At 40.8% G+C, this 13,048-nt stretch overlaps 1 protein-coding gene across 2 annotated transcripts in view; it reads right to left on the bottom strand.

Moving 5' to 3' along the window:
- The window catches only part of LOC126284420 (flexible cuticle protein 12-like), a 112,953-nt gene extending 105,138 nt beyond the window's left edge, over nt 1–7,815 (bottom strand). The window contains exon 1 of one of the 2 annotated variants that reach the window (XM_049983336.1): nt 7,458–7,815. In XM_049983336.1, coding sequence (XP_049839293.1) covers nt 7,458–7,643 — 186 coding nt within the window. In that variant the 5' untranslated portion in view covers nt 7,644–7,815. The remainder of the gene's footprint in view (nt 1–7,457) is intronic. The other variant, XM_049983335.1, reaches the window with a different exon arrangement.
- Nucleotides 7,816–13,048: the final 5,233 nt, after the last annotated feature.

Below are 13,048 nucleotides of genomic sequence, written 5' to 3'. Positions count from 1 at the left end.
ACATGCTCAATGGGGGACAGATGAGGAGATCGTGCTGGCCAGGGTAGTTGACTTACACATTCTAGAGCACGTTGGGTGGCACGGGTTACATGCGGATGTGCATTGTCCTGTTGGAACAGCATGTTCCCTTGCCGGTCTAGGAATGGTAGAACGATGGGTTCGATGACGGTTTGGATGTACTGTGCACTATTCAGTGTCCCCTCGACGATCACCAGAGGTGTACGGCCAGTGTAGGAGATCGCTCCCCACACCATGATGCCGGGTGTTGGCCCTGTGTGCCTCGGTCGTATGCAGTCCTGATTGTGGCGCTCACCTGCACGGTGCCAAACACGCATACGATCATCATTAGCACCAAGGCGACTCTCATCGCTGAAGACGACACGTCTCAATTCGTCCCTACATTCACGTCTGTCGCGACACCACTGGAGGCGGGCTGCACGATGTTGGGGAGTGAGCGGAAGACGGCCTAACGGTGTGCGGGACCATAGCCCAGCTTCATGGAGACGGTTTCGAATGGTCCTCACCGATAGCCCAGGAGCAACAGTGTCCCTAATTTGCTGGGAAGTGGCGGTGCGGTCCCCTACGGCACTGCGTAGGATCCTACGGTCTTGGCGTGCATCCTTCCTTCGCTGCGGTCCGGTCCCAGGTCGACGGGCACGTGCACCTTCCGCCGACCACTGGCGACAACATCGATGTACTGTGGAGACCGCACGCCTCACGTGTTGAGCAATTCTGCGGTACGTCCACCCGGCCTCCCGCATGCCCACTATACGCCCTCGCTCAAAGTCCGTCAACTGCACATACGGTTCACGTCCACGGTGTCGCGGCATGCTACCAGTGTTAAAGACTGCGATGGAGCTCCGTATGCCACGGCAAACTGGCTGACACTGACGGCGTCGGTGCACAAATGCTGCGCAGCTAGCGCATTTCGACGGCCAACACCGCGGTTCCTGGTGTGTCCACTGTGCCGTGCGTGTGATCATTACTTGTACAGCCCTCTCGCAGTGCCCGGAGCAAGTATGGCGGGTCTGACACACCGGTGTCAATGTGTTCTTTTTTCCATTTCCAGGAGTGTATTTATCAGTCAACCGCTATTTCTCTTCATTAGACGCTGAGCTCTATTGAGAGGAACAGGCGCTATAGTGACAAGCAGAGTCGAAAACTGATGCTTTAACGTTAGGGTTGTATGAATACGAAAAGAAAGTGAGTCATCTAGGCCAGTTGTGTCCGGCTAGTGACTACCTAACCTAAAGATGCTAGCCAATACTGACTCAGTTAATGGTTTTTGTATGTTAATTAACACAATTAGCAGTAAAATGTTGGATAATTTTTAATTAGCTTGGTATATACACAGGGTAAATTAAGTCATATTTAGTAAGAAAATATTATATGCAACCAGAGATGATCAAATTTAGTATCGATTGTGTATAATCGTCGCTACTCAACAGCTGATGGCTGATTCAAGGCGTTATGGGAAATGTGTTAGAGTAACTTCAGATTGAGTGATGTACGGACGACTCTTAAGTGAAAAGACGTGTTGTACCTGATGTGTGCTGGATGTAGTATACTTACCCGCTACGGCCAGTAGTGATTTTTTTTATTTGCAAGATACTATGGTGTCTGCTGACTGTAACAGGAATCTGTACAGAAGTTGGATATAATTAAGGCAAAGATAATTGTTTTGTTATTAGTGCAATCCACCTATTCATAAGTGATGATTGAAACAAAGTATAACACTCACATCCAATGATTTTGTAAAGCTAATTGTTAATGTACAGTCACTTTATTGTGAGCATGATTTATGTTCAAAGACTCAAAATACAAGTTTCACAGTTAGTGCCATACTGTTAGTTACCTGAAGTCGATACTAGTTCAAAGATCCATGTCATTTTTGATTAATTATTTTTCTCAAGAAGTCATATTCGATTTAATTAAAATGTATGGTAAGTAACAGCCTTGCACAATGGCTGTTTTACAAATACACAATTTAAAATACTAACAGAGAGCAGTGCGAATATCGTTACCACTGCGCAGGTAATGGTAAGAAATTTCCGGGATAGCATTAATTAAGCTCGGGGACTATTATTTTCAAATTTACCAAGTTTTCCTTTATAAGCAGGGAAAATTTCAAATTAGATTCAGTTTTTGTGTTATGTAAAATCATGCAGTGTTGGTTGGGTTCAAATTTATTGACAGTTAACATTATCGCCACTAAATTAAATTTACATTCTCGCAGACAAAAAAGACCAGTACAGGGCAAAGCGCATAAACGACGAGATAAAACATACGTTTACATGATATACCATTCTAACAGTTGTTTTTCAGACTACTGTCAGTTAGGTAATTTCAGTCATATTTCAAACGAAACATGTTTCACGTATTTGAAAAGTACTTGTTTCAAGCTCTGCACAAGTATCCGCTCTAAGTACATTAAACATTCATGACCTGTGAATAGGCTTTAGCCACCTCATATGTTGGAGTATCTGTTCTACATAATATGTCGATTAAGTGGTAGAAATCATAAATCTGTACCCTATTTTTTCCTAAGTATCAGTATGTCCCAACACACACACAATTCTGTTCAATCCCCCGTTTGTCAGGTCTTGTTGCAGACGGACATACGGTATACTGGCGTGTGTAAAAGAGTTCCACTGCACTCCTAGCACCATTTAAGTGACACCGGAATCCTGCTGCCCGTCAACACATGTAAACTGTTAGCTCCCGACGGTGTTAGTCAACCATTACTCTAGCCGAGTTTCACATTACTGTGGCCGAACTGTGTGTAAAAAGGGGGTGGACGAAGGGGCTGTCCTGCTTAAAATTGCTATAATTAATGGCTGTATTAAAGTTTTGTATCTTACATCTAAGTAGTTTCCACTTTGGACTTATATTAATGTTTGGATACTTTTGATCATATGTAGTTTTTACACATTTTGTGGTAACAGGTGACAAAATTATTCTTCACTCTGACAGCAGCACTACAGCTGAAAGTTGGCCTGTTGCGTGAACGCCAATGAAAATATGTGCTGGTGGACGGCTACTTTCAAGGTGAATCGCTCTTATACGTGCCGGCTGTGGGGCTGGCTGCTTCTGTTCTGTGAAACACTGTCTCGCGCAGATGGTGATATCGCGAACGCTGCCGTCTCTGTTGCGCAAATGCCGACGACCTACTGCTCGGTACCACGAAAAAAATGAAGAACTCACGTACAGTACTTTTTGCACGACTGAGCTTCTGAAGAGTTATCAAGATGATGAAACCTGGAAGTTAAAGAACCTCGCTTACATCCACTCACATACACACATCGATGACATGCACAAATTGACAGTTGCATTGTCATCATCTGCTGGACTCAACGTTCGACTATTCAAAGCAGGCAAACATCTGCTGATAACACTGTTAGTGTTTAACGTCAGTCATATTACATCTGCTACTAGAATGGGAAGTGTTTTTAGAAGTATGCTGACAATTCAGAGAGAGAATACATATTTGATAATTTATAGCAATAGCTAGAAAATGTGTATCTGTCACATATTAGACCTCAATTGCATACACTGGAATGGTACTGCGACTGCATTCATCAGAGTCACTGTGCTGATCAACGTGTGAAATCATACGTATATATGGAGTAATACAACTACACAAAACCTCTGTAATACACCATACATAGAGCTCAACATTTCCAGCAAGTACAGGGCATCACTGTCTGATACCTTCTCTCACATGCCACAAACTTGACTACATAACGAAGAAATTGCTTTCAGCTTTTCGTGAAAGTGGTTCAAATGGCTCTGAGCGCTATTAGACTTAACAAAATGTTCAAGTGGGGGTGAAATCTTATGGGGCTTAACTGCTAAGGTCATCAGTCCCTAACCTTACACACTACTTAACCTAAATTATCATAAAGACAAATACACACACCTATGCCTGAGGGAGGATTCGAACCTCCGCCAGGAGCAGCCGCACAGTCCATGACTGCAGCGCCTTAGACCGATGGGACTTAACATCTGAGGTCATCAGTCCCCTAGAACTTAGAACTACTTAAACCTAACCAACCTAAGGACATCACACACATCCATGCCCGAGGCAAGATTCGAACTGTAGCGGCTGCGTGGTTCCCGACTGAAGGGCCTACAACCGCTCGGACACACCGACGGCTTCTACAATCACTATGGAAGCATGCAACAAGTATCAAATACTCTCCTCATGGTGGACAACCAATCTGCTCACTTCTCGATCCAGTTTGTTCAAATATATTTTGAACATTTGACATCTGTAGCTGATCTACATTCTGTGTTAGTAACATATGTGAAAAGTCCAAATGAATGTTATAATTGCCCTACATCCTAGGGGTTACGTACTTGCTAGGTTACAGATACGTTCATGATTGGCATAATTGTTGCTAAGGGTAAAGTTCAAAGCTTCGCCACAAAAAAACTAATGGCCCATGAAGGATGACTTGTGCACATACAAAGTTCTTGGTCTCAATAGCAGTATTGTCTATTGATTTACACACTGTAGGGCGGGTACGTCTTCTCCTCCTATAATGACGTGAAATCTTCTGTGTGAGCGGTCCAATACTGTCCAAATGGTTCAAATGGCTCTGAGCAGTATGGGACTTAATCTGAGGTCGTCAGTCCCCTAGGACTTGGAACTACTTAAACCTGACTAACCTAAGGACATCACACACATCCATGCCCGAGGCAGGAGTCGAACCTGCGACTGTACCGGTCGCGCGGTTCCAGACTGAAGCGCCTAGTGTCGATCGGCCACATGCCTGGCCTAATGCTGTTGCTTGAGCGGCTGCACGAAGACTGACGCCTTCTTAACAAAATCATTACTTACCTAGACAAAACTGTTGCATCCTTGAGCCCCCGGTTTGCGATGTACGCTTAGCGGTTCTCGGCTGACGCTAATGATCAAATTTCCTAAGTCCACTGTCTGGGTTTTATCCCGGACGCGTACTGTATTCTTTTTAGCAGCACGCGTCCCAGTTGGTTTGTTTATATACTGTCCAGAGACTGCTAAGTGGTTACGCGGGTGCCTGACCTTTGCCTTACGTAACCGCTTATGCTGTCTGCGTCAAAGCAAAAGAAATAATTTCTTTAATTTCTATAATATTGAGTGAGATTACTCACGACTTTTAATTTTTTTACAGTTGTCAACACCTTTGATCACAATGACGCAAATTCATCTACTTTACAGTGATTTTTGATCCTAATAACTTAAGGCATGGACGATTCGTAATACGGTTTACCCATATTTCTATTATAGACCTCTCCACTCTGCAATATCTGACAAGCGATGACGTCACGGCTGTTTATCTTACCGGATGAATATACAGAAACGAATGGATGAACAATCACGTAGTGTATATAGCGGATGTGGACAGGATCCAGATTGGGGTTTAGCATTTGATACAATTAGCGGCCTGTGGCCTGATGTGAATGATGCTGGTTCTTCCCTGTCATGCGATAGTCACAGGGTAAACCTTTCTCTTGTGTCATCAGGACAAAGACGTCAAAGATAATATTCGGCAGATTGTTACATCACAATTCGTTAGTCGTTCCGTAGGGTGAACGGTACTTTTTTCTGTAAATCACATTGCGATGCAATGAGTTCCTACGACTCGAATATGTGCTCGTCTAAAACGACTTTCTCGTAGACGGAACGTCGTCAGAGCTCTGGCTGCTCTAACGACGCTTGAGAAATAGGAAAGGGGGATTCCTGGCAAATCTTCACATCATATCACTTGGTTTCTATTTATACAACGAATCTGCGATCCTCTTTCGGTGCACGAAACACTTGGTGTTAGGAAGGACGCTCGTCACAACGTATACTACAACCTTCGATTACCAGGGCATTAACACAAGCAAAGCCTTTGTGGTCAGAGAGTGTGTGATGTGATACAAATGTAGTCGGTTCCATGTGCTACGTGATTAACTATACAACACAATATCATGAGCTGGATAGTTCATCAGCTGCATGGTTGACCAGGAACCACCAGCAGCGTGATGTCTTCTCATCCGGCATTCCGTTAGAGACTCCTCTTCAACTCAGTCATACCAGTAACGTCAATTGTACTAGAAAGTGTTACCTAAAAGTGCTATGGATGGATGGATGGGAAATCTCTTACTGTAAAAGGATTGTCCATCACGCCCTCCACACGACAGCAAAAATCATCCAACGACAGCACAGCTTCCTATTTAATTTCTGCAGAAATGGTGGGCTGTCCGCTACATGAATGGAGTCCCACGGAGAAAATAATCTGAGAACATCCCACCATCTCTCCATCGATGTCTGCTGCTCTTCAGTGTATTTACTGCGGACCTCATTCATCGACTTGTTCTGCTGTAAACTTTCCCTTGTGGCAAGAAAACCTCTTTGTACCGTCGAATTTCAGGGCACAGGACTTACAGGTCCTAAACAACGGGTGTGATTGGAATTGACGCTCTTGGGTTTACAGCTGAGTAATAATAGTTTTCTTTTTGTGTTGTGGAAATGTGAAATATAGCTATTGCTATGCTTTTTATTTATTTGTTTCTCCCAATTACAATGACTTGTGAGATGGTACATGATAGACGCTTGAGTCAAATATTGCAGCCCGTATAGACTCACGCTCATCTTCTGAGGTGATTATCCTGTTATTCAAAGAGCAGCTGCTGACAGTCTGCTGACAGTGTTAGCGTTTAATGTAATTCATATCGTATCTACTACTCAAGTGCTTGTACCGTGAAAGATGAACCGGAATTACTTAAATCTGTCTTACCAGTTCATATGGTTTATCCGTGAAATTGTAAACAGGCACTCATGAAAGAGCATAGTCAAGAAAAACATGAACTAATTGAAATTGAATGAAATTGTTGTTTGACGTTAAGGGGAGGTTTACTATTTTTGACCAGAAAAAAGCATGTTCTTTCAGAATTTTTTTTTCTGGATGTGCTATTGATATCAATGTAAATTTGGTCAAAATGTTTATTAATATCTCCTCTACAAACTGGAACTTTTTGGACTGAAAATGTCGAAGGTCAAAGGCGGAAGTGCTGTCGGAATGAGACAAATTTTCTATGTAGACCAGTACGCGTGGTATGTCAAAGGTCAGACAGCTCGTCTGAAATCAAAATTGAGTAGACGTTAGCGAAGTATATAATAATCTTTAGGAGTTGTACCTCGGTTAAATTATTTGGACCATAGGAAACAAAATGACGGCCATTTTAAAAAAATAGGGATTTTTCGTCGATTTTTCGACTTCGTCGGCCAAGTAAAAATATTTATAGTTGATGGATCGAAATAAAAGTGGTACAACTCCTAGACAGTTTAGTTAGCTTCGTCAGAAACAAAGAATGATGCCAATCGTTTTAGTAGATTTGAGGTTACCATACCGCGCGGTAAAAAAAAAGTCATTTCGAGAAAAGTGCGTTTAAAGTTTTGAATTTAAATGCAATATTATGCAACTTACGTTCAATCTGCTGTTCTGGGTCCATAAACTAGTCCTTCCTTCCACGTTCTGCTCAATCTGGGCCATCCTGCGCTGCCCCAGAGCCGCTGGTACGACCATTGACAAACGGCTTTTGGCCATTGGAATCCGGTGGTTGTCCGAATGCTTGGCGAACTGCGTGGAATAGAGTCCCAGGGTGATGTCCATCGTTGTCGTGGTCTTCAGAATTGCCGAGTACCCTTCGTTGAAGCTGCTCACTGCCAGGAAAGTCGCAATCTCTACAGTCTTTGCACCAGAATGCAAATGTTTGGAGGCTAACTTCCAAACACACGCGTTCAAACTTTCATTTGAATTTTGTCTGTTTCCTCCCGACCGTCGGTAAAATAGCTCATCCTACGAAAGAAAAAAAACAGGTGCGTGAAAAAGGCCGATTTCAGGTAGGTGCATTTTTTTGTTGAATTGCGAATAACAAACATTTCCGTTACGTATTCGGAAAAACCGTTTCAGGGGTGGATTCTAAACACTTTCATGGATCCAAAAATGCAATTTAAAAGAATTAGATTTTTTGAACTAAAAGATAGTAAACCTCCCCTTAATAAGTTTATTCACACTGATTTTGAGTAATCTTTTTTGTGTTGTGAGCTTTAGGTACTTCTAAGTGCCGTTATTACAGCATTTTCTGGTACCGAAGGGAGTTTTCTTTCATGAATATCGTTTCAAGCCAGGTGAATTAATGCAATAATCACAAAATATTAGGTTTTCAAGTAATGTATCAATGAACTGCTTGGCACTCTGTCTACATTTCATCTTGTGAATATTGGAGGATAGTAAAATGTGTATAATATAAACATGGAACTGTGTTATTTGTGAAAATCTTTAAAAGTTTGCTTTTCTTTTTCTGTACACCTAAAATATGTGGCACAGAAGGTTATTATCCTAGTGGTTCAAATGGTGGAAGACGTCAACTATAACAAAGCTGCAGATGGAAATTTTTTAAATTAACCTAAAGAATAGCTATCTGACGAATTATAAAGCAGAATTTCGTTATCACTCTCCTTTGATACACTCAGAGAGTACGATGCAACGAACATGATAAAACATTGCATGTTTTTATTTTCACACCACTATGTTCTACACTGCCATAGTGCCTGCTGACTGAAGTAATATTTTTTGACTAAAACCATTGCGGAATAGACAAATAGTAACATTATTAATTTCTCGTTATCAGCGTAATTCAGATAACTGCATCAGATAAGACGAGAGAATAAATATGATCAAATAAGAAGCTAATTTTTTGTCTCTTTAATTACTGAGTCTTTAAGTAAAGGTAGTACTCACAGTTACATAGCGCTATCTAAGCGGCACTATACGTAAAGATTGAAGTACAAAGCAGAACATATCTTTGTAGCTGGCAAGGGGAAGGCAGTTACTGAATGAATCACACGATCATTATCTGTTTTTCCACGTATTGTGCACTGCAAATGACGTAGAAAGAGTTCATTATTTTTCTCTTGTTGTTGTTGTATGCCGCTATGCTCTCAAATGAATCACACACAAGATGATAAAGAGAAGAGCTCGGCGCTATTATCAGGTTGTCTCAGTGTACTGGTTGTGTAAGAACTTCGGCCAGAAATCTAGTACATTTAAACCACCCTAACCACTTTTTGATTTTAATTAGGAAAGAGAACCCGATGCACTGATGATATTCGATTTCAGTCACCAGAACATGCGTTAAAAGAAAGTGTTTCATCTTGAGATGACGTTCAGACGCAATTCAAATAGACACAGCTACCAGATTGTCTGGTGTACATGTCATTCTTCGTCAGCCCATCTGTATTTGGGAACTGTGAGACTTTTATTGAAGGCAAATACTAGAATGGTTCCCATAAAAAGGACGTAGCAGAATTTATTACCGCATTTTGGGCTTGTGCTCCATCTCTACTAGCTTCTTGGAGGATGGGACGTTAAGCGAGAATTTTCATTTTTAGTATAGTCCGTACAATCTCTGTCATATAGACATTGTAGCTCCCTTTTATTTTAGCAATGAATCACAGCTTCATGGAATGAAATTGCTCTAACCTTTAGAGACAGGTGACCTTCATATATAAATATCCACAGTCGTTAGTGTATTCAATTTATTTGCAGACATAACCGGTTTCGGCTTTAATGACGTCATTTATAAAAAAGCACAGACACAAAGGACACAGTTTACGACTCTGCTTCCTCGGCGTAGCAGGTTTTGTAAGCTCCAATTGTGGGTGGAAAGCCGAAACCGGTTACGTATTCAAATGAAATGCGACCAAGAATGCAAATTTTATTGCAATCCAAGGTTGTTGTTTTGGTTATTTACGAAAAATTTATTAACAGCCCATTTCGCACTATATAGTTACACCCAGATACGTGTTTGACATTGCTGACCATAATCAACATTCATCAAAATTGTATCATAAATTCTGTCACTTTCACAGTTAGTGAAATATGAATTTGGTACTTCTTTACATGCAATACATTCAGAAACTGCATTGCATAATTAATCTACAATATGGATGGATTAGGTGGAGATATACACCAAAATATGGAATATATTTGAAAATAGCAAAACTATACAGTAATGATATTGTTGACCTGAGATAAATTAGCACTGAAAAGGCGTTTACCACCCATTGCCATTTTTGTAGAATGTGTTTGCAATACCCTCAAACATCGTGATGTGTTGGGAACTGAGAAACTGATGAATGAAAATTATGGCATTTAAAATATTCTCTGTAAAATGACGCTAAAAATTCCATGTAAGCGTACAAGAAATTCTGTGTGTTGCAATTGCGTAATGCAGCATCTAGGTATGGTACTCTTGTACAACTGAAGTCGGTGCTTTGTGTCTTGCATGACTGGTTAATGCAGTTTTCGGTGTTAATGCTTTGTCTTCTAGATACGTATTACATTCAGCCACTACTAATCTTTTGGTCTTCTACTTCTCTCTATTTCACTGCAATATTAAGACTTTCGTTTTATGTATCGCTAGAATATCTGAAAGGGTAAAATGAGAACACCGACAATTATACTTTTTCGAGTGTTTATTTGGTCCGATTACTATCACCATCAAGTCAGTTCTGGATATTGAACATGCAGTCGTTATCACACTGAAAGATGCAGTTATTTAGTGATAAGCATGCCTGCACTAGTAGGTAAACATAATCAACTAACACTGATCATGGATGTGGTATTATCTTAGGATTATTCATAATATCCCCACTGATTATGAACTTACGAAGTCTGACGTGTGAAATCTTAGATGATTATCGATTAAATACCAGACGCACCACTGTTCAGACATTTTAGTGGCCATTGTTAATGGTAAAAGTACTTAACAACGTTCCGACCCCGTCTTGTGTGGTATATCTTCACAGATTAAACACTGACACCTGCCGAAACGTTCGGCGATAACTTAAGGCATCGAGTATCTGAGGATAGAACATATAAGAGAAGTAACAACTATCCGTGAAACCTGTGTTGTATTGCTCTAGACGTATCCAGTATGTTGGATAAGCGGCAAAAATCAGGGTCTGGTTAGCATTCCTATTTCTCCGTTCTGCCCCTAAAGACATTGTAGACCTAACTCACTTTCAGTCTTCTCATGACGACCATTGGCCTGTTGAAAAATAATACATACAGGCAGCGTCTGTTATTGACATGTGTACTTAGAACAATGCTTGGAATACAATCCACTCTAAAATGACCATCGATGTAATGATACTAGAAAGCGTAAGTCATGTGACGAGGAAACACATTTTCAGTCTACAGTTGTTCACTCACAAGTAACCACGTTCAGTGAAATGTTAAGCGACACTCTTGAAGAGACAGAATAACTGTTTTGCTGATTTTCTACATACACAAGTGTAATAGTTTGCTCGAACATTTTATAATATGGACTCACATAACACAGGAGTCATAGGATTTGACACATCTATATTTCTGGAACTAATAAACGTAAACACTGACTTTTGGTATTCTCTGAAGGGAAAACTCAAAAACCTTTTTTTTCATACCTTTTCATACGTGTTCAATATACCCCCGTTGAGATGCACTTCAGATGTCCCAATGTAGTATTCAAATTGCTTCCACATTACAGCGAACATGTCTTGAGTTACATCTTCCACAGTCGCTGTTATCCGATGTCTCACTTCATTCATTGTCGTTGGTAACAGAGACATGTAAACAGAATCTTTCATAAAACCCACAAAAAATAATTACATACAGTCAGGTATGTCCACCTTGGAAGTCAGTAATGTAAGGCTGAATAATTTGGCCCAGCGCGACTGATCCATCGTTCAGTAATCCTTTGATTTAAAAATTCCTCCACTTCTGGATGCCAGTGAGGGGGTGCCCCAGTCTGTTGGTAAATGAAGTCATTCGAAACAGTCTCCAAATGTGAGAAAAGAAAGTTCTCAAGCATGAGCTTCCTGTAACGGCGTTCTTGGCAAAGAAAACTGGACCATACACTTTTTCACCTTGAAATTTCACAAAACACATAAAATTTTGGAGCGTCTCTCGCATGTTGCACAACTTCATGACGGTTCACCTTTCCATTAAAATGGATGTTGCATCGTTACTAAACACTAAGCTTGTAAGAAAAGTGTCATCCTCCATCTTGCGAAGAACGTAATTACAGAACTTCACACGTTGTTGTTTGTCACCTTCACGAAGAGCTAGGTATAGCAGAATTTCGTATGGTTTCATGAGTAAACGTTGACGCAACACACGCCAGACGAAACTATGGCGGATGTGTTTCTCGGAATTGTCCATGCTATCGTCTAATGCTCTGTGCTGTAGGAGGACTCACACTGTACCTAGTACGAAAGTCATACGGAACAGTTATTACTGACACGCACTGCGCAAAACGTAGAACACAAAACGCTTTCTGTTGCCCCGAGACCATTTTTATTAGAACTGAAGTGGGCGCACTCTGGTGCTACCTATCGGGAAACATGTAAAACTAAAGAGTTTTCTCTTTCCAACAGTACGTTGTTCACACACATATCTCAAAGATTATAACAGCTACGATTTGTTTTTTAAATTGGGTGATTATTTTTGATATCAACTTGAAATGTTGATGCCCCTGAGTTGGAAGCTGTGCACAGAGAATATCTCTCCATTTTTTTCTTGTGTCTTTCTTTATTCTCTTCTTACTTCCTGATTTGCTTTCCCTCTAGCCTCTGTCTGTGCGGGCATATGTAAATGAGTAAGTTATTTGTGATAATAGTAATTATCGTCAGGCAGACATATGGTAATGTACTTTTCACTTCTTTCTAACATTAGTGCTTTCTGTATATTTTTAACAGCTCATCCTTTGGAAGTGTCGATCAGCTTTCTTTCATGATCAGTATTTGCCTCTTTGGACGTGATCTGTTTATCCGCTTAAACGATTGTCTCACTGAGATAACTACTAATCGTAGTCATTACATAGAGCCTGCTTGTTACATTACGCCAGTGCACCAGAGAGAAAATGATTGATCCACTTAGGACATTCAATACTCGCGGTCGCAGAATAATTAACCGAAACAGCTACTTGTAAATCATAATATTTCGTGTTCCTAGTGTCAGTTAACGCACGC

This window comes from Schistocerca gregaria, chromosome 8 (assembly GCF_023897955.1).
Source record: "Schistocerca gregaria isolate iqSchGreg1 chromosome 8, iqSchGreg1.2, whole genome shotgun sequence".
In the NCBI taxonomy this organism is placed as follows: domain Eukaryota; kingdom Metazoa; phylum Arthropoda; class Insecta; order Orthoptera; family Acrididae; genus Schistocerca; species Schistocerca gregaria.
The sequence above is the reverse complement of the archived record's forward strand: the minus strand, read 5'-3'. Positions and strand labels throughout refer to the sequence as shown.